The following is a 17,871-nucleotide window of genomic DNA, read 5'->3' as shown; positions in this document are numbered from 1 at the left end:
CTCATCAGAGGGTTCATACACCAATGAATCGCAAGCACGCGGCACACGCGCTTCGACTCCTTGGCCTTTCTAGTTATCGTGACCCAGCGGCAGACCATTGTAGGAGACCAGTAAGAAACGGGGTCCATCTGTCACTGGGCCCCGCTGCGAATCGAAAACACCGTCTGTACCCATACTTCTTTTCTTTCAGTCTTTCGGGGACCATCAGACCGCAAAACGGCGCTGATACGACTCATCAGATGGTTCATGCACCAATGGATCGCAAGCACACGGAATTTTGCTTTTCTAGTTATCATGACCCAGCGGCAGACCGTTGTAGGAGACCAGTGAGAAACGGGGTCCATCATCCACTGGGCCCCGCTGCATCGATGAGGTGGCACGCGGGGGCGGCGGATCTCGAGTCCCTTCCTTTATAGGTTTTCCAGGTTTTTTTTAATAACCCTAACGCTTGTTCAATTAATTCTTGTATAATATTTGGTGTCTATATATAGAGGTTAGAGTTGTTATCGGCGGCACGGATCAGCTGTCCTTCTCCCAAATCGAATAGATTTCTTCTCCTACCTTTCCCTTTCCGAGTCTTTCCTTCTCTTCTCTCTTCGCTTATTTTCCAACTCAAGACCGAGGGTTTGGATTGGATTTGAGGAGTCCTTCTTTGTTTGTGTCTTGCGCTAGATCTTGGGCGTATTAAAGGGGGAGGGCAGGTGATCGAGGTGCTGTGGGAACTTGGAAGGGTTTATTGTCTAAGGCGAAGGGAAGGGGGAGAGGGTGGCGCGGTTACGAGGGTCCGACTCGGCGAGAGAGTGGTGGGTTCCCTGACGTCTCTCGGCGGCGTCGTTTGGAGGTGGAGAAAGCGGCGCGCAAAGGAGTCTGGCTTCGCTGGTTTCGGTGGAATCATGTCGCAGAACAACTGGGAAGCTGATAAGATGTGAGCTTTCTGCCTCTTTTCCAAGTTTTTCTTGCCACTTTGTTTTTTACAGGTTTATGAAGAGCTGGAGCTCGCTCAGGATGTGTGCCTTTTCTAGTTCTTGGTGTTTCTTGGTAATTTTCCCCTGGGATTTGGTTCTTCTTTGTCTGGGCTGCCTTCCTTGTGGTGTTCTTGGCTAGGGTTTCGGAAAGGTGCAAGAGCTTTCTTCGTTAGGGTTTCCGCAGCTGATAACTAATGCATCATCGAATTCTGTGTCTTCTATTTTCACTTTTTCTGTCAAAAGCAAGCCTTTATTTCTTAACTTCGCTTGCCATTTTCCGTGGAAGGCTAGATTTTTCCCAGGTTTGCCGCTGTTTACTGTTTCGTTCTTTTTATGGTTTTTCTTGTTAGTGTTCTACCACTTGCAGTTTTATGGATGGACGATTTTTTTCTTTTCTGGTGCTCTGAGTTTTTCTTTTTCTTTTTTTTTTTTTGCCTATGTTTTGTTTCCGGCTAGCTTCCTTATGCCCTCTTTTAAGCCTTGTGTCAGTGTTCTGGAAGATTAATCTGCTAGGATCCTTGGTTATTTATTTTTAGGTGTTTTATGTTTGAGTCTCTTTTCTGGTTTCTTTATGTTGCTCCTTTTATTTATTTATTATTTGTTTGTTTGTTTTTGGCTTTGCTGCCTTATGTTCTTGAAGCTGCAGGCTTTGTTTTACCTCTTTTTTAGAAGATAATTCTGTGTACTTTTATTTTCCTTCTCTGTTATTGAACTGCGATTAGGTAGTATTCTTAGTGGATTTGAACTTGAAAATTATTATATTATATTCTTTTTTCGCGTGATGCTGGGGACAGGCTGGATGTGTATATTTATGATTATTTCGTGAAGAGGAATTTGCATGCATCCGCAAAGGCATTTCAAGCGGAGGCGAAGGTATCTTCAGATCCTGTTGGTAAGTAGCAAGGGAATCTGAAGATGGGCAGCGATGTGTCTGATGCACATTGGGTTTTAGATTTTTGAGTTTTCCTGGTTTTAGTTTAGTTTTGATACTAAATTCCATTGGTTTTTCAGCAATTGATGCTCCGGGTGGATTTCTCTTTGAATGGTGGTCGGTGTTTTGGGATATCTTTATTGCAAGAACGAACGAAAAGCACTCCGATGTTGCTGCATCATACATCGAGGCAAGCAATTTTCTTTGCTTCATTTATTCTTAAGCTTCCGTCTACTCTTCATCCTTGACATGTTCGTGCGTTTTATTTGCATTTGAAATTATCTACTTTTGTTCTGGGATTCTATTCGGTCTTGAGAATTCGGATTTCTTGCTTTATCCCTTGAATTATCTTTGGCCGAAAGCCAAGCCTAATGAACTGCATTTTTGAGCTTCTTGGGAAATGTTAATGCTACTTTCGTGGAGTATGGTGGGTTTTATATTAGAGACTTTCTGATCTGATATACTGACTGACTGGTTCCTGTTTTTTCTTTTTGATGTTCTGCAATAGATTTGTTCAATGTTTATCAATTTTTGAGACTAATTTCTGTGACACATCCATTTGCCATTTATAGTTTTTTAACTGAGGGTGGGGGGGTGTCCACTATGGATGTGGTCTTTAAAGAAGAATTTGGAAGCATGAGGTCATGAAATTGATCTCGACTTTGTATTGTGTCTGGAATGTTTTTGGGATTTTCATTTACTTGAAGGTTGCATTTATGTTTGGTAGGTTTCTTGCAATAGAATTTGGTGAAGATGGCTTTTTTTTGTCTTGTCTGTATAGAGACCCTTTTACCTGGAGAGTTTGTGGTTTATAAAGAGTCTCATTTTTATTTGGGGGGTTTTGTGGCAGACTCAACTAATTAAAGCTCGAGAACAGCAGCAGCAGCACCAGCCACAGCAGCAGCAGCAGCAGCAGCAGCATCAGCAGCAGCAGCAGCAGCAACAGCATCAGATTCAAATGCAACAACTTCTGTTACAGAGGCAGCAGCAGCATCAGCCTCAGTTGCAGCAGCAGCAGCAGCATCAGTCTCAGGTGCAGCAGCAGCAGCAGCAGCAGCAACAACAGCAACAGCATCAACAACAACAACATCAACAGCAGCGTAGAGATGGGACCCATCTTCTAAATGGGACGCCTAATGGTCTAGTTGCGAGTGATCCTTTAATGCGACAGAACCCTGCAACTGCAAATGCCTTAGCAACAAAGATGTATGAGGAGCGATTGAAGTTGCCCCCTCAAAGGGATTCTTTGGATGAGTCATCTATCAAGGTATTCTTCCAGAGTTAGCCCTGTTGCTTCTAAAAGTTTCTTATCCTTGAGATCTATCCCTGATTCATTGTTTTTAAGATGACATCATCGATCATTGATCATTTTGAAATATCTGGCTATACCAGAGATTTGGGGATAATGTTGGCCAGCTGTTGGATCCAAACCATGCTACAATGCTAAAGTCGGCTGCAAGTTCAGGCCAGCCATCAGGGTACCTATGGCTTAAGAACCTAGATGCATGTACTTGAGTTTCGGAAATTGTATGACAGCATGTGCTTGAGTAAACATAACTGAATTTATTGTTCTTGTAGATTGCAAGTTGTTGTTATGTTGCCTTTGTGTTATATGATAATCGTCTGGTAGTGTAATGTGCTTTTGTATTGTCAAACACATTGATGCTTGTGCATGCGCATCTACCCGCATTCCCAATTACGCCATTCTTAAACATCTTGAACCATTTGTCATTATGATGATATTGTGGATTTTGGTCGGGGCTGAAACTTCATGTGTATCTTTTTTATAAATCACTTTGGGACTGCTTGGCGCACATGGGCTAGATGTCAGGAGCCCACCAAAGTACTGCCTCCCCTGCATAATTTTGTTGTGCACATATATAGCATTATATTACTAGTAGATATTGCATATGTACTTAAATTTTAATTTGCCTTGAACTATCAAGTTTCTTAACATATCAAGTTAATATTTACTTAATAAATGGACTAGATATATATACTTATTATGTGAATTAAGTATAGAAATTGTGGATGTATATGCAATATAAGCAACCTGAAATGTATTACTCGTATATTTTCAGTGGATAATGGTCTTATAATTTGGCTGGTGTTCGTTCGCTGTTAAATTATGTTGTGTCATATGTGTTTGTGTCTTTGTATCCGTGCCAGCACGTTTGACCTGTTGAAAGTTTTCTGTGCGAATTTTTTGATACTGTTTATATGTGCACAAGTGAAAAATCGTTCATTTTTGCATAGGGCATGCTAAGAACTGCTTCAACTGATTGCATTGTATACTGTGTGATGGAGGGTTTTTCTTTTTCTTTCTTTTTTCTCTTCTTGTTTAAGGCAAGTTTTGCATGGTTCGGCTAGTGGTGTTGCGGGCCCTTTTCAACAAGTTCAGGGTAGGAACCCACAACTTCCTGGATCAACACAGGTGCATCTCTGTAAAAATAATGTTGGTGATTTCATTCTTCCTTTTTGTGGCGTGACTAAGACTATGCAACAGGACATCAAGACTGAAATGAATCAAGTGTTGACTCCCAGAGGTGCAGGTTCTGATGGATCATTAATTGGAGTGCCAGGTGGTAACCATGCACATATTAGACTATTATGCCCCCCATCTGAATTGCTGTTATAACATCTTTAATAGACATTGGGCTGATTAATATTTGCATAACCCTTGTTTAATGGGATGCCAATTAACAGGAAGAGGTTCCAAGAATTTTCCATCCAACGATGAAAGATAATTTTGGTTATTGTACCATTCCTAGTTTGCTGTCATTTGCTGTGGAACTTGTCATATGACAGCTGTTATTGATTTTGCATACATGTGTGTGTGTGTGTGTGTGTATGTATGCATATTTGTGTGTATGTATGTATACATGTATGTATGTGTCAGTTCTTGGAATATAGGAAAAAAATTGAATTTTTGCTATTTTTGGTTCTTTGGCTAAATTTATTATTTGAAACTAGTTGAGGCTGACATATACTGCATCTATGGCAGGACCAAATCAGGGTGGGAGCAATTTGACTTTGAAAGGATGGCCTCTCACAGTAAGTTCTTTATTGATTGTCATGGGACTTGTAAGATCTTGCTTATCGGATGTCTTTTCTTTTAACCAAAGTCGTATATTTTCACTATCTTTCCGTATCTCATACATTCCGTGCCCTCTCTTGGTAAGCTTTATCTTTTTTCTAAGGGCTCAACCTTCTGAATGATGAATGGCAATCTATCAAAATGTGAGAATTTCAATGAATAAAGATTTTTGTAGAATAGGAGCTTGTTGAATCAGTATGTATGAAACTTTTGCGTTTAGATGTTAGAAAATGCCAGGTCTTCTTTATTTCTATAGTTAATTGCTTTATGAAGTGGATTTGCATGTTAATCAGGTTTTTATATGATGTTTGTTCTCCAAGAGCAATTGTTTGTGGAGAATGATCTTTTGAAGTAGCATGTTGGTGCTTAAAAAAATCCTCGACTTATTCATTCAAGCATTCTGGTACTCGGTCAACCATCTTTGAAACATCTAACCGGATAACTTCACTCTTATTGTTTCAGTAAAATGTAGAAATAAACTTCAACAGAGAAGAACTTGTGCACTTGCTGTGAAAATTGGGAAATTTCTCTCTTAGATAAAGAATTGCTGTAAAATTGCAAATCACAATGTGACACTAATTATCTGTGGGAATAGTTCTTCTAATCAAAAACCCGATCTTGTAAATAATGAGAATAAAATTAAAAAATGATGTTGAAAAGATTATCTACAGTCATGATGGAGGAGTATAAAGGTTCCACTTAATCTTCAGTAAGGTTATGGAGATTGCCTGCTAGATGGTACATTTAAGTTACACTGTTATCACCACCAGAAGAGGGGTTCAACTGGAACACCAACCCTCTCATATTGTGGTGAACAACTACACTTTCCTAGGAGAATTTAATCTTCTTAAAGTTGCCGACCCTTTGTGGTGCAAAGCTTACATGATGAACAGAATTTCTACTGTGGTCTGCTTACCAGCTGACAGTCCATAAAAGAAGCGACAAATTCCATCAATGTTAGGATATGAAGTCTTTGCGATCAAGTTCTATCAATGGATGATACTAGCATGTTAAAACAGGCTCCCCTTTAATTTCAAAAGTCTAATTTCATGTGGTTGTGGCTGTAGATTACCTAGCAGTATCACTGACACATTGTCTTTGGGAGCACTTATGGAAAATCAGCCATAATTTCTATGTTTTTATTTGTATTGAATGATTCTGAATGTAAATCTCTCCGGCCACCAATGGACCCAAGAACACAAAATTTTTCAGATTTTCTATTTAGGCCAATGGATCTGGAGCTTAGGTTCTCATTTCCCCCCTCCTAACTTCGGAAGAGGGATGCTGCCATCAAAGAAGAGGGTGCTGCAACCTAACACCCATTTTTCCTTTTCCAGCTATTGGATTAGTCCACTTCCTTTTTTTGTTGGCACAACTTCCACTTCATTTTGAAAACTACCGCAGAACTTAAGGATAACTAATTCTGTTTCAGATTTGCGTTATCTTGGAGAAGCTTGAGGAAGTGAGGGGCAATAGCTTCCCTGTTGTTGTCTTAATGAGGGAATGCACCATAAATCTTGAAAGGGGGAAGAAAAGACCTTCATTGTTCAGGAGAAAGGAGCTAGTAGTAGTTGGATATACTATTTGGAAGCCCGTCCTATATTGAGTCATAGGTAATTGAATATTAATTTTCAGGTAGTGTTCAGTGAGAATGAGAGCTGGGCATAGTGGAAATCTGATTTTCTATGGGCAATTTGTATTTCTTTTCATTCTCCTCTTGATCCTTGTATTAATTCTCATAGTGACATGGTTTTGCATGGAAATTATGGTAGTAATCTTTATATATTGATGTTTTAATTGAAAAGGGATTAAAGCTTGTGGAGGAAAGATGATTTGTGTACTATCCTTCATTAGGGAATTTGTTATTAGGTCTTATGGCTAATTTGATCTTCTATTTGATTTATGCAATAGTCCTGTGGCTTTTATGCCCATCATTCTTTTTTTAGCATTTTTTGCCCATCATTCTTTTTTTAGCATTTTTTTGCTCATCATTCTTTTTTTAGCGTTTTTTAGGAGTAACTATGCTAACCACCAAATCATTTCATTGTGATAAAGAAATGGTAAATTGAATGCTTTTCTTTATTTCAGCTCTTGAAATTTGAAACATTGTTGTCAATACTTTGCCCCCCTCAAGGGAAATCTTAGCTTTTCGCTTCTGAATCTCTTGTATCATGCTTTTGGTTGAGGATTTTTTCCAGTATTGCCGGTCACTGCATGATTGTTTTAGTTGAGGAATTTTCCCAGCATCTCTGGTCGATCCTGCATTTCAACCTTCTTGTTGCGCGCGCACACAAAACACACCCAAAAGAAAAAAAATCCTACTCTCCTTTTTCTCATTTCTTTTATCCGTCCCGTTGCCTTGAATTTTCATGCACACAAAAAATTCTACGCCCCTTTGATTGTCCTTCCCCCCCTCATCCCAAGTTATCATTTCCGCCGTTTACTGATAACTTTTGCAATGTCAAGATATGAAAGGCCGATTCTGGAAGTTGTTCCATGCTTTTATCATTTGGCAGTCATATTTGCTGTGTAGATTTTGATGCTTGACAAATGCTGGTTGTTTGGGCTGTAGAAAATATGAAACAAGTTATGATGTAAAATTAGAATCGCTTCTGAAGAAAATTAATTTAGATCGGTGTTAAATTATTGTGGTTATAGCTTGTGGTGGAGAACTTCAGTTCATTTTATACTTTTCATTGTAAACTGAAGGCTACGGTATAGTCTCGAGCTCAATTAGATCTAACAAGTGTCGTGATATGCTATTTCATTCCTATTTAAACATTTGAACAGCAAGCAAATTTGTTTCAAGTTTGACACAAATCTAAACAACACTTCTAGGCTCGTGAAAAAGGAGGAAAAGAAAATGAAAAAAAATGAAAGCAGAGCAAGTTTTAATTCACTAATTACACATTTTTCTCCACAGTCATGGAGTAATATGGATTACATTATGACATCAGTATCATGCATGGTCCAGCACACATGTTCTCAAAAGTATACCCACCATCAATATCTTCCATGGTGCAGAACACACGATCTTAAAGGCTTCCCCTCCATCTTTCTTCCTAAATAAGCTTTTGATCTTTTTTTTACAAGACTATGATTTTAACTGAGACTTTATCTTTTATTAGGGTAATGGTTTCATCCAGATTATGTGGTAGTCGTGTAGGTCATGAAAGTGATTGCTGAGATCGTATTCTTTCAATATGTAGATCTGGTTACTTTCTTCTTCTGTAAACTACTCAGGGCTTTGATCAACTTCGCTCTGGAATTCTACAACAGAAGTCATTAATGCAGTCTCCGCAACCTTTACACCAACTTCAACTTCTGACTCCACAACAACAGGCACTATTGCTTCAGGCGCAGCAGAATTTAACGTCCCCATCTCCATCAGCTGGAGATATTGACAGCAGAAGGCTTAGAATGTTCCTGAACAACAGAAATTTAGTTCTTGGGAAGGATGGCCCGACAAACTCTGCTGGTGATGTCATTCCAAATATTGGATCTCCGATGCAAACTTGTCCGGGCTTGCCACGTGCTGATACAGATATGTTAATCAAGGTTAGTCTGCTCAAATTAGGAAATTCTAACTCTTTTGGAAATATTGAGACGTGGTTTCCTCTCTTCTATCGTGACCATTATTTTCTACTGACTCCTGTATGAAAAGGGATAAAGTATTGACTTTTTTTTTTTAACCATCGATCTCAAAACATGATGACTTACAAGCATTTTTTTTTGTCATTATATCTTAGGATACATGAATACTGAAAATGTTATCTCATTATCTTAGGATATGGCTAAGTATTTTTTTTGAAATGAATTCTGGCATTTTAAATTTTACTATATGACAACATAAACTGCTGAATTGTGATATCCAGTTGTAGTTATGTCTTTTGCTGTAGCAAAAATAATTATATGGCAAAATTAAAATTTCATTTGTTGCCGTTACCCATCCATAATTGTCCTATTTTTTAATACTTGTTGAATTAATGTTTTCTATCCTATATGCTGTTTTCTTAGAAGCAGTGGTGTCCTAGTATTCTTTGCCCTTTTTTCTGCGGTGGTGGGATTGTAAAATAATAATAGTGTATTTGTAAAATATTGGTAATGGATGTGTTTGTTTTGCTAGAAACAAAATTGCAATTGCATGCAAACTGAATTTTGTAATATGTATATGTATACGACAAGTTCAAACTTATTACATCCCATATCCATCCAAACTATATATAAATGGTCAATGATAAAAACTTGGAAATTGACTTAATTATGGAACAAGATGAAGCAAATGGAAAGAGGGTTCAGCTATTTCTGATTCCAAAACAGGTAAATACTGAAATAGCACAAGAGTAACCATTGATATATTCTTTCGACACAATCAGTCCAGCACTAAAACAGATTGAAAATTTGGAATTTGTAATTTGAAAGAAGTTATCTTCAAATTACAGTCAACCTGTTACTTTCTACCTTCTTACTTTATTATCTTTGTGTAGTAGAAGATAGCTCAGTTGCAACAACAGCAGCAACAAAATAGCAGCCAGCAAACACAGCAGCAGCTTCCGCAGCTTGCCATATCTAGTCAACAATCGCAGAGTTCAACTCACCATCTTCACCAACAAGATAAAATGGGTGCTTCAAGTGGGACAATGGATGGAAATATGTCAAACTCCTTTCGAGGAGCTGATCAGGTTTTTATAATTGTCAGCTCAATTTTTTAATCTTGTATATCGCATTTTTTAAACTTTAAGCAATTTGTCAAAAGCTGAATCCAAATAGTTTGACTGGCTGTTATGTTTCTGTTTATGAAAGCCATGGTTTCTAAGAGTGGCGGAACTCTTGCTTTCAGTATATTGGTTTTGATTTGTGATTTTGGACCACAAGGTTTTTGTTAGTGTTTATGCTCTCCATTTGTTATAACGGTTCTAAAATGGTTTCCAATTTGCCAGGATACGCATCCTAATCCTATTCCTTGAAGAAATATTGATGGGGACATCGGAGCTGATTATCCGCCCGTCTAGTCTACCATCTTATTTGCATTTTTATTTCTGGGCTTGTTTGCATTTTATTAGTGTATGGCTTATTTGTGTTATTTTTGAGCTTATTTGGAGTTATTTCTGTGTAAGGGGTTTTATATTAATTGTGTTTATTTGGGCCCTATATATAGGGGACTATCTTCATGATTAGGGTTTTAAGGAAGTGATTAAAGTTTCTTCCCACGTCTCTTCCTCCCGTCTTTCCTCCTCCCTTCCCGTCTCTCTCTTCCTCCTCCCTTCTTCTCCCTCTTCTCCTCCTCTCCTCCTCTCTTCTTCTCCTCCTCTTCTTCCTCCCTCTTCCTCTGTCTCCTTGTTCTGCTGCAGCAGTAGCCTTCCCGAGATTGAATCGTCATCAACTAGGGCCTGTTCAGTCACTGCAGCAGCCTCTCCGTGTTCGGTGCAGCATCATCTATATTTTGATTGGCTTCCAAGGAAAATGCTGCATTGTAATCTGGCAACTTTCAGACCTTATGCTTCCATTGTCAGTAAATGATTGACTTTGCAATGCTTCAAAACTCAGTTTGCAGAGAAGGAAAGTCATGGTTTTAAATATTGACATAAGAGTCATTATCTTGAGAGAAAAAAACATCTAACTATTATAGGTTTATGATGCTATTTTGAATGTTCAGTCATATTATCATATACATGTGTTGCAATGTGATATTTTGCGAATGTGCAACGTGGTGGGCTACTGTGTCAAAGTGCTGGCTTAACCTTTTTGTTTCTTCTGTAGCTAAAATTTTTTTGATCACTGGTCTGTATGCTTTTGAATCCAAAATTTTTCTTTTTAAACAATCTGTTATGGGGGTGCTTGCTTGCTCGGATGGTATCACCTCTTGCCGCTTCGGCAAGGGGGTGGGAGATCGTTTCCAGTTGCATCGGCCCTTGAAGAGTAGGACGTGCATAGTGTAGAAGGTGGGAATTGGCCCTTCCCAATCTTCAAAAGAAAAGGTTTAGAAGAAATCTAATGATATCATTTAAACAACATCTGTTTTGCAAGCTATGGTTCACAGTTAAATGATAAATATTCTATTCTTTTTCAGGAATTGGGAGTTCCTTTCCCATATTTAATCTGCGATTTGATCGACAAAATTCTTCCCCTTTCATGTTAAGCTAATTTTAGCATTTTACCAATTGAATTTTCAGGTATCAAAAAATCAGAATGGACGCAAGCGAAAACAACCTGTATCATCCTCCGGTCCGGCCAACAGTTCAGGAACTGCAAACACCGCAGGCCCCTCTCCAAGCTCGGCACCCTCAACGCCGTCGACGCATACTCCAGGAGATGTGATTTCAATGCCATCGTTGCAACATAGTGCTGGCTCATCTAAACCTTTGATGGTGTTTGGTTCTGATGGCACTGGAACTTTAACATCACCATCAAACCAGCTGGTATATATGCAAATTAACTCCGATTTTGTCTGGTTCTTCCTGGAGTAGTTTTTGTAAATGTCGGTGGGGATAATAGAGTTATTGAATTGCAGGCTGATATAGACCGATTTGTTGAGGATGCTTCACTGGAAGACAATGTCGAGTCATTTTTGTCTCATGATGACCCGGATCCAAGAGATACAGTAGGTCATTGTATGGATGTTGGTGAAGGTGTGTTTGTATCATTCTGTATCAATGCCTGATAACATATATTTGTTGAAATAGGAATTTCAACTTTGTAAATTCAGCCTTTTATCATAAAAAATGATTCTGGTGTTAACCTTGTTTGCATTTTGTTGCTAGGTTTTACATTTACTGAGATTTTATCTACTCGGGCAAGTACAAGTAAGGTTGTTTGCTGCCACTTCTCATCTGATGGGAAGCTGCTTGCTAGTGGGGGCCATGATAAAAAGGTAAGGGCCATACTGAATATCTGTTCAAATTGTGTATTTCTTAGAAGTCTGAGTCTTGTTAATGCTAGTGGCGATCTTACTTGTCTGTAAGGGATGTTATGTGGATCTACTTTATATGATTTTGTGATGCAGGTAGTTTTGTGGCATGCTGAGAACTTAAAACCGAAATCTACATTGGAAGAACACTCCCTGCTCATTACTGATGTTAAATTTAGCCCAAGCATGCCTCGTCTGGCTACCTCTTCTTTTGACAAGACTGTGAGGGTATGGGATGCTGATAATGTGAGTAACAATTTCTCCTTTATGGCTTACGTAGAGATTTTTATTGGAGGAACCATTTAATATTGAATTTAGTCTATTTGAACCTTCACTGCTATGTGATGTCGATCATTTTAGCATTTTACCACTATGCCATGCTTAAGTCAACTTTCTCTTTTCACGTGTTATTTGAGCCATTTGATTTTTAGATGTATTGGTCCAATGGTAAGAGCCAAATGGTTGTCCTTGGATCTACCTGACTAAGCCACAGGATGTAACTAAGGAAGTAGGCAACAAATAGTCATAATGGCCATTGCTACGTACTGTGCATGCGCCCTTGTTTTTTATGGAACTAGTTTGTCTTTCATGTAGAGATTCAAACATGTAAGATATATACTGTATAATATTGTTGTTTTCGTGTTTCACATTTTGTTGCAGCTGTTTCTGGTCAATGTATGAACTTGTGTTGCTCTGTTTTATCACTATTTTATCTCTACTGTATTATGAAGCAAACTGCTGACCAGATGTCCCAATTGTTGACTTCCTTTTCATGTTTTTTTGGTAATGCCTACTTTGTGGGAGAAAAATGTAGTAATCAAAAGTTAGGGCATTTCATTTTTTCTATGCTCAAAAAGATCTTGAATCTCGGGATTGCATCCAGTATTTTTTTTCCTGATGTGCGTTGCATGTTCACCGCTCTATTTATAGGTTGTTGGTCTCTCGGGGTACAGTTTGAGCATGGAAGGCACAATCTTGTTTTCCTTAGGTCTTTATTTAAAAAAAAAATATCGTACTTTTCTCTCCTGTTGCTTTTGTGCAATACATGGGTAGCCTTTTGAAATGATTTGCTTGACTGATGATTCCAATGTGCAGCCGGGCTATTCAATTCGTACTTTTACTGGTCATTCTGCATCTGTCATGTCTCTGGATTTCCACCCAAATAAAGATGATCTCATATGCTCTTGTGATGGGGACGGAGAGATACGCTACTGGAGCATCAATAATGGCAGCTGTGTAAGAGTTTTCAAGGTATTCATATTACGATTATCGATAAACTACTTCATTCACGACTTTTCAGCAATAGATGGTTATTCTCTCCATATTATCTTTATTTCAAGGTAGTATGTGTTTGATGAGCTATCATTACAAGATTTTTTTTTCCATTCAGAATTTTCTTTTCATGGTTTTTGTTAATTTCTTCTCTTGTATCACAGGGTGGCACAACTCAAATGAGATTTCAACCCCGTCTTGGCCGGTATCTTGCAGCAGCTGCTGAGAATGTTGTATCCATACTAGATGTTGAGACTCAGGCATGCCTTCATTCATTGGAGGTCAGGCTTTTGGTTGCTGCTCTCTTTAAACGTGCATCGTACAGGCAATGGAATCACTATATTCTATACAGAACAACACATAAAGCAATTTGGTTATCATTTATATTTAGGGTTTGTTTGGATGCTTGGATTAGTCCCAGGGTAAGTTCTAATTGATAGTTATTGCCATCTCGAAAAGGTGAGGGAAAAGATGAAAAAGGTGAGGAAAAAGAAGAATGGGACTGGTTGACTGGTGGGTTGTTTCCGATTACCCGCAGTCCCATTTTTTAGAATAATAAATTTGTCTCGGGAGGCAGCTTTCGATGTCCCTCATATATGGAGTTGGTAGAGTGGGATTTCCCCAAGCAGAAAAACTGAAGGGCTAAGTTCTCATCTCCCTTGTCCAGGAAAGCAAATTTCCAGGCGATAAACCAAGCAGGCCATCCCAACTGCCCGTTACTCTGTGTTGTTTGCACATTTTCATCACTCATATAAATTTGTGCATTTTTTACATTTTTGTTCAAATTTAATAGTATCTTTACTTTGTAAAATTGTGTTCTTTTGAAAACTTATGTTAGTGAGGTCATCATTTTTCATCTGGGAAGTTTGTTATCCCAAGATGCCTTGCTCTTGATGGTACACCTTGTTGGCTTTTTGCAAGTGGGGCACTATATGTTGTCTCCTAGACTTTCTAAATAGTTGTGTCCTTGTTTCACTAGCCGTTTTTTGGTGTAAATTGCTGCTGGTTGCCAATGATAACTAGCATCAGTTGGCTTCCTTATTTATGTCTGCAGTGTGTCCACCTGTTGAACATAATGACTTGCTGGACGCTAGTATTTTCATAATGTAGTAATTCAGTTGTCATTCTTTTATGACATGAAATACAAAGCTATGACACAATGGACCTCCAAGACTTGCTAGAAAAAATGCGGAATTTAAACTTGGGTTGAACAGGATCATCTGATTGTTTCCTTTATATATACACACTTTAACACATACTAAAAAAATATTTTTGTTTTTTAACTTATATTGGTGCAGGACCTGTACCTGCAGTCTTGTCTTATCTTCCCTACGCCATGGAGGAACTTAGCATTCAGCACTTTTGTGCTTGTTGATGCACTGCTTATCACATTCCAATATACTTGCCACTCTTGTTAGTTGTATTATGTCTTAGTATTGTGTTTGGTGTACTAGATTAGCGACACATTCATATAAAATGACAGACTGGCTGCTTTTTGACATTTGGCTATTATGTTCATGTTGGCTTCGTGTTTCATGCAAATTTAAAAGACCAAGGTATGGATGCTCCATGCTTCCTTTGCTAGTCTGTTTAGATTCCAAGGGATTACGACCGTAACTGCTGGTAAATATTCTGATATCAGCTTGGTGAAAATTTGGGGAGAACTTTCCCTTTGTTGTTTCCTTCTTTGTTTTTTTTAGTGAAATTTTGCAATAGTATTCTGTTCTTGCGATAATTCACCCATGTCTTGCAGGGAATTCTGTTTTCATGTTAGTCATGTCTTTGACCTGCATTGAATTTTTGATTTGCTGAACTGGTTTTCGCTCAACTGGGCTTCAATTTAATTACAGGGACACACCAAACATGTTGATTCTGTGTGCTGGGATCCTACTGGTGAGTTGGTGGTTTCTGTTAGTGAAGACTCGGTCAGGGTATGGTCTCTTGGTTCGGCAAATGAAGGTGAATGTGTGCATGAATTGAGCTGTAATGGGAACAAGTTCCATTCATGCGTTTTCCATCCCACGTATCCACCTCTGCTGGTCATTGGATGTTATCAGGCGAGTTGTCTTTTTATTATATCATTATATTTTTTAAAAAAATTACCGTGTTTCTGCTTGTTTGAATTAAATATTTTTCCAAAAAAAATTGGCTGTAGTGTATGGACTAACATATAGTTTTTTCTGTGCAATTTCGATGCTTTGTTGTCTGTGTTAAAGTATTCATACCGATGCTTGCTTATTTATTACTTTCGGCACTGCTGGAAACATGAAATTCGTATTGGACTCGTCCATCTGGGTGCTTGGGTGAGTCAGCTTGGGTGTATAAGTCTTCTTATTGCAGCTATTTATAAAAGCTGGAACTGTCAATAAATAAGGTCTTTTAAAACACTTTGAATGTTGATTAACTTAAATATGGAAGCAAAATTATGTGCTGCCATTGTTGTTACAATTGCTGCCATGTGTTATAACTGGGATTTATTGCTTAGAGATTATATTGAAGGAAACATGGGACCGTCATTTATAGTAGAAAAATGTGACTACCTTCACTGAACCATATTGATTGTAGACTCCTATTACTGGGATTGTCAAATTTTAGTTAATGTTTTTAATTTATCCCACTAATTATACAAATAAAAGTAAGGGAATTTAGAACAGATGAAAGGATCTCCATCTTTGATATGCAGAAGAAAACATTTTTGTTTAGATTTGTATGAAAGAACACTGGATCCTGCTAAATGATCTGTTTGCTCAATTTCTTGGTAACTTTGGTTAACTTAGCATAGGAATTTTGTAGTGGAGGATGGCCTCTCAATTCTGAAGTATTTCAGTTTTGTTATTTTTTAACAATCTTGAACAAACGGCCTATAATATGATTGGGATGGTTGTATTTGTAAAGACAAAGGAAGAGAAGTCATCTGAACTAATGCTGGGGCTTTATTCATGCCGGTGTTGGATAAACCAAATTGTACCATTTGTTTTCGTAATTTTTTTTTCAGCTTAGAGAAAATATAGTTTGCAGTTCCCTTTGGTGCATATACTGGCAAATAATGTGATAGTTCTAAGGGGCATTTTACAAGTAGTGGTTTTGCCACACGATGTCATGCTTCTGATATAATATTTGCTAGCATTTGCGTTGGAATATTTTATTATTCCTTTGAACCTTAACTTTTCCTTTATCTAACATTGCTTTGGCCCAAAGTCTCGCTTGGCTGTTGGTGGTGCTCTCTCTCCGGGGTTCAATCTTCTGGCATCTAGTCTTAAAATTCTCCTGGTTTCAGGACAATCCTCTGATTTATGAAATGCTCCGATGCCTTGAAGTTGAAACCTGGTGTCTAGTTTGCTGAGTTCTTTGTCCTTCGTCTTGCTGTAATTTTCTTTTCACGCTGTTAAAAATCACTAATGAGGAGACATGGCCTTCATGGCCTATGCACAGAAGATGATTTCCTTCCTGCCTGCATTGTCTACATCTTCCATTGATCATAGTTCTCGTAAAGAGTAAAGGGAAGTATCATTCTTGGCTAGTGTTTCTAAGGGTTGTTTTTGGTAAATATTTTGGGTGGAATCCCATCCATAAGAGTTTTCCATTACGGTGGTAGAGATTGTCATGACTTTGCATTGTGTTGTTTATTATTGTAATCACATAATCTAGGCAATGTAAAGGTCGAGAATTAATGAAATATCTTTCAAGTATTTTCCAACTGGTAAAAAGTTCAGCACGATTATGACAGATTCTTAAATACTGATATGGGTCTCAGCTTGCTAAAACTTCTGGTTACTCATGCGAATCCATGGTCTTTGCTTGCAGTCTCTGGAACTGTGGGATATGCACGAGAACAAGACCATGACTCTTCCAGCTCATGAAGGACTGATTGCGGCCTTAGCAGCGTCATATGAGAACGGATTGGTAGCTTCTGCAAGTCACGACAAGCTTGTTAAACTGTGGAAGTGAATTCTGCTTCCAAGCAACTTCGCATCTGCTGTTTGCCCGGGGAGGCTAGCTCTGATCTAGCTAGGGTAAAGTAGGGCTGCTACGCCTCTTTTTGTTTCTCCGCCAACGTCTGACGTCATAGGTACTCCTTTTGTTCTGGAATAGATACTAACCAAGTTTTTGTTGTTGCCATTGCCCGCCGTTGCTGCGGCTGTCATTTTAACTTTACCCAGTATACTCTCTTTTTGTTAACTGGTGGATGTGGTGTTGAATTATAGTTTTGTATATATATATATATATATATATATATATGCATGCTTGGGAAATCTATTGATTTAATTGCTTTCCCAAACTTCTTGCCGTGCTGCGGGATGAAATTCTTCTTATTTTTTGAATAATCGGGTCACGCGGAAAGCATGCCCTGCCCGCTGGACTCTCTGGGCGATCCGCCGTTCCTTACTGGAGCCTGCGGCCATGTTGCGACTCGTGTTTTGAGAATGTTCTAATTCTGCTGTTTGTTTCCTACGAATGCGGAAATGTATGCAGGCAGTCCTCCAAGAGTCGTGAACGAGGTGGTAAAAAGGATGGCATCGGAACAGCTGTGCAGTCTTCGGCAAGTATTAGCACGGTGCTGCAAAAACGCTAGGCGGAAGTCCCTGTGGTGTGCTGCAAGGGGTGGACATGTCGAGCCTGTTGGCCAAGAAGTATAGCTCGGCTGTCGGAATTAGCCTTATGTTCCCGGTTGCCGTGTTCAGGATATGAGCCATCGTGC

At 38.6% G+C, this 17,871-nt stretch overlaps 1 protein-coding gene across 3 annotated transcripts; it reads left to right on the top strand.

The window, feature by feature from the left end:
* The first annotated feature begins 414 nt into the window (after window positions 1–414).
* Window positions 415–17,451, top strand: LOC103717444 (transcriptional corepressor LEUNIG-like). Of its 3 annotated transcripts, none has more exons than XM_039128694.3 (18): window positions 415–925; window positions 1,760–1,857; window positions 1,977–2,086; window positions 2,747–3,163; window positions 3,289–3,374; window positions 4,243–4,330; window positions 4,403–4,478; window positions 4,901–4,950; window positions 8,237–8,551; window positions 9,484–9,675; window positions 11,167–11,412; window positions 11,505–11,622; window positions 11,755–11,864; window positions 11,997–12,146; window positions 12,996–13,151; window positions 13,337–13,453; window positions 15,023–15,229; window positions 16,977–17,451. In XM_039128694.3, exons 1-18 carry the CDS (start codon window positions 894–896, stop codon window positions 17,118–17,120), a joined length of 2,712 nt encoding a protein of 903 aa, XP_038984622.3. In that variant the 5' UTR covers window positions 415–893; the 3' UTR covers window positions 17,121–17,451. The 3 variants fall into 3 exon arrangements, with proteins under 3 accessions (XP_038984622.3, XP_088578941.2, XP_088578942.2); XM_088722815.2 differs by having other exon boundaries at window positions 515–1,038; XM_088722816.2 differs by having other exon boundaries at window positions 515–1,116.
* The last annotated feature ends 420 nt before the right edge of the window (window positions 17,452–17,871 follow it).

Source organism: Phoenix dactylifera, chromosome 5 (genome assembly GCF_051530095.1).
Source record: "Phoenix dactylifera cultivar Ajwa chromosome 5, Ajwa_hap1_PhDact_Kaust_v1.1, whole genome shotgun sequence".
Taxonomy (NCBI): Eukaryota; Viridiplantae; Streptophyta; class Magnoliopsida; order Arecales; family Arecaceae; genus Phoenix; species Phoenix dactylifera.
The sequence above is the reverse complement of the archived record's forward strand: the minus strand, read 5'-3'. Positions and strand labels throughout refer to the sequence as shown.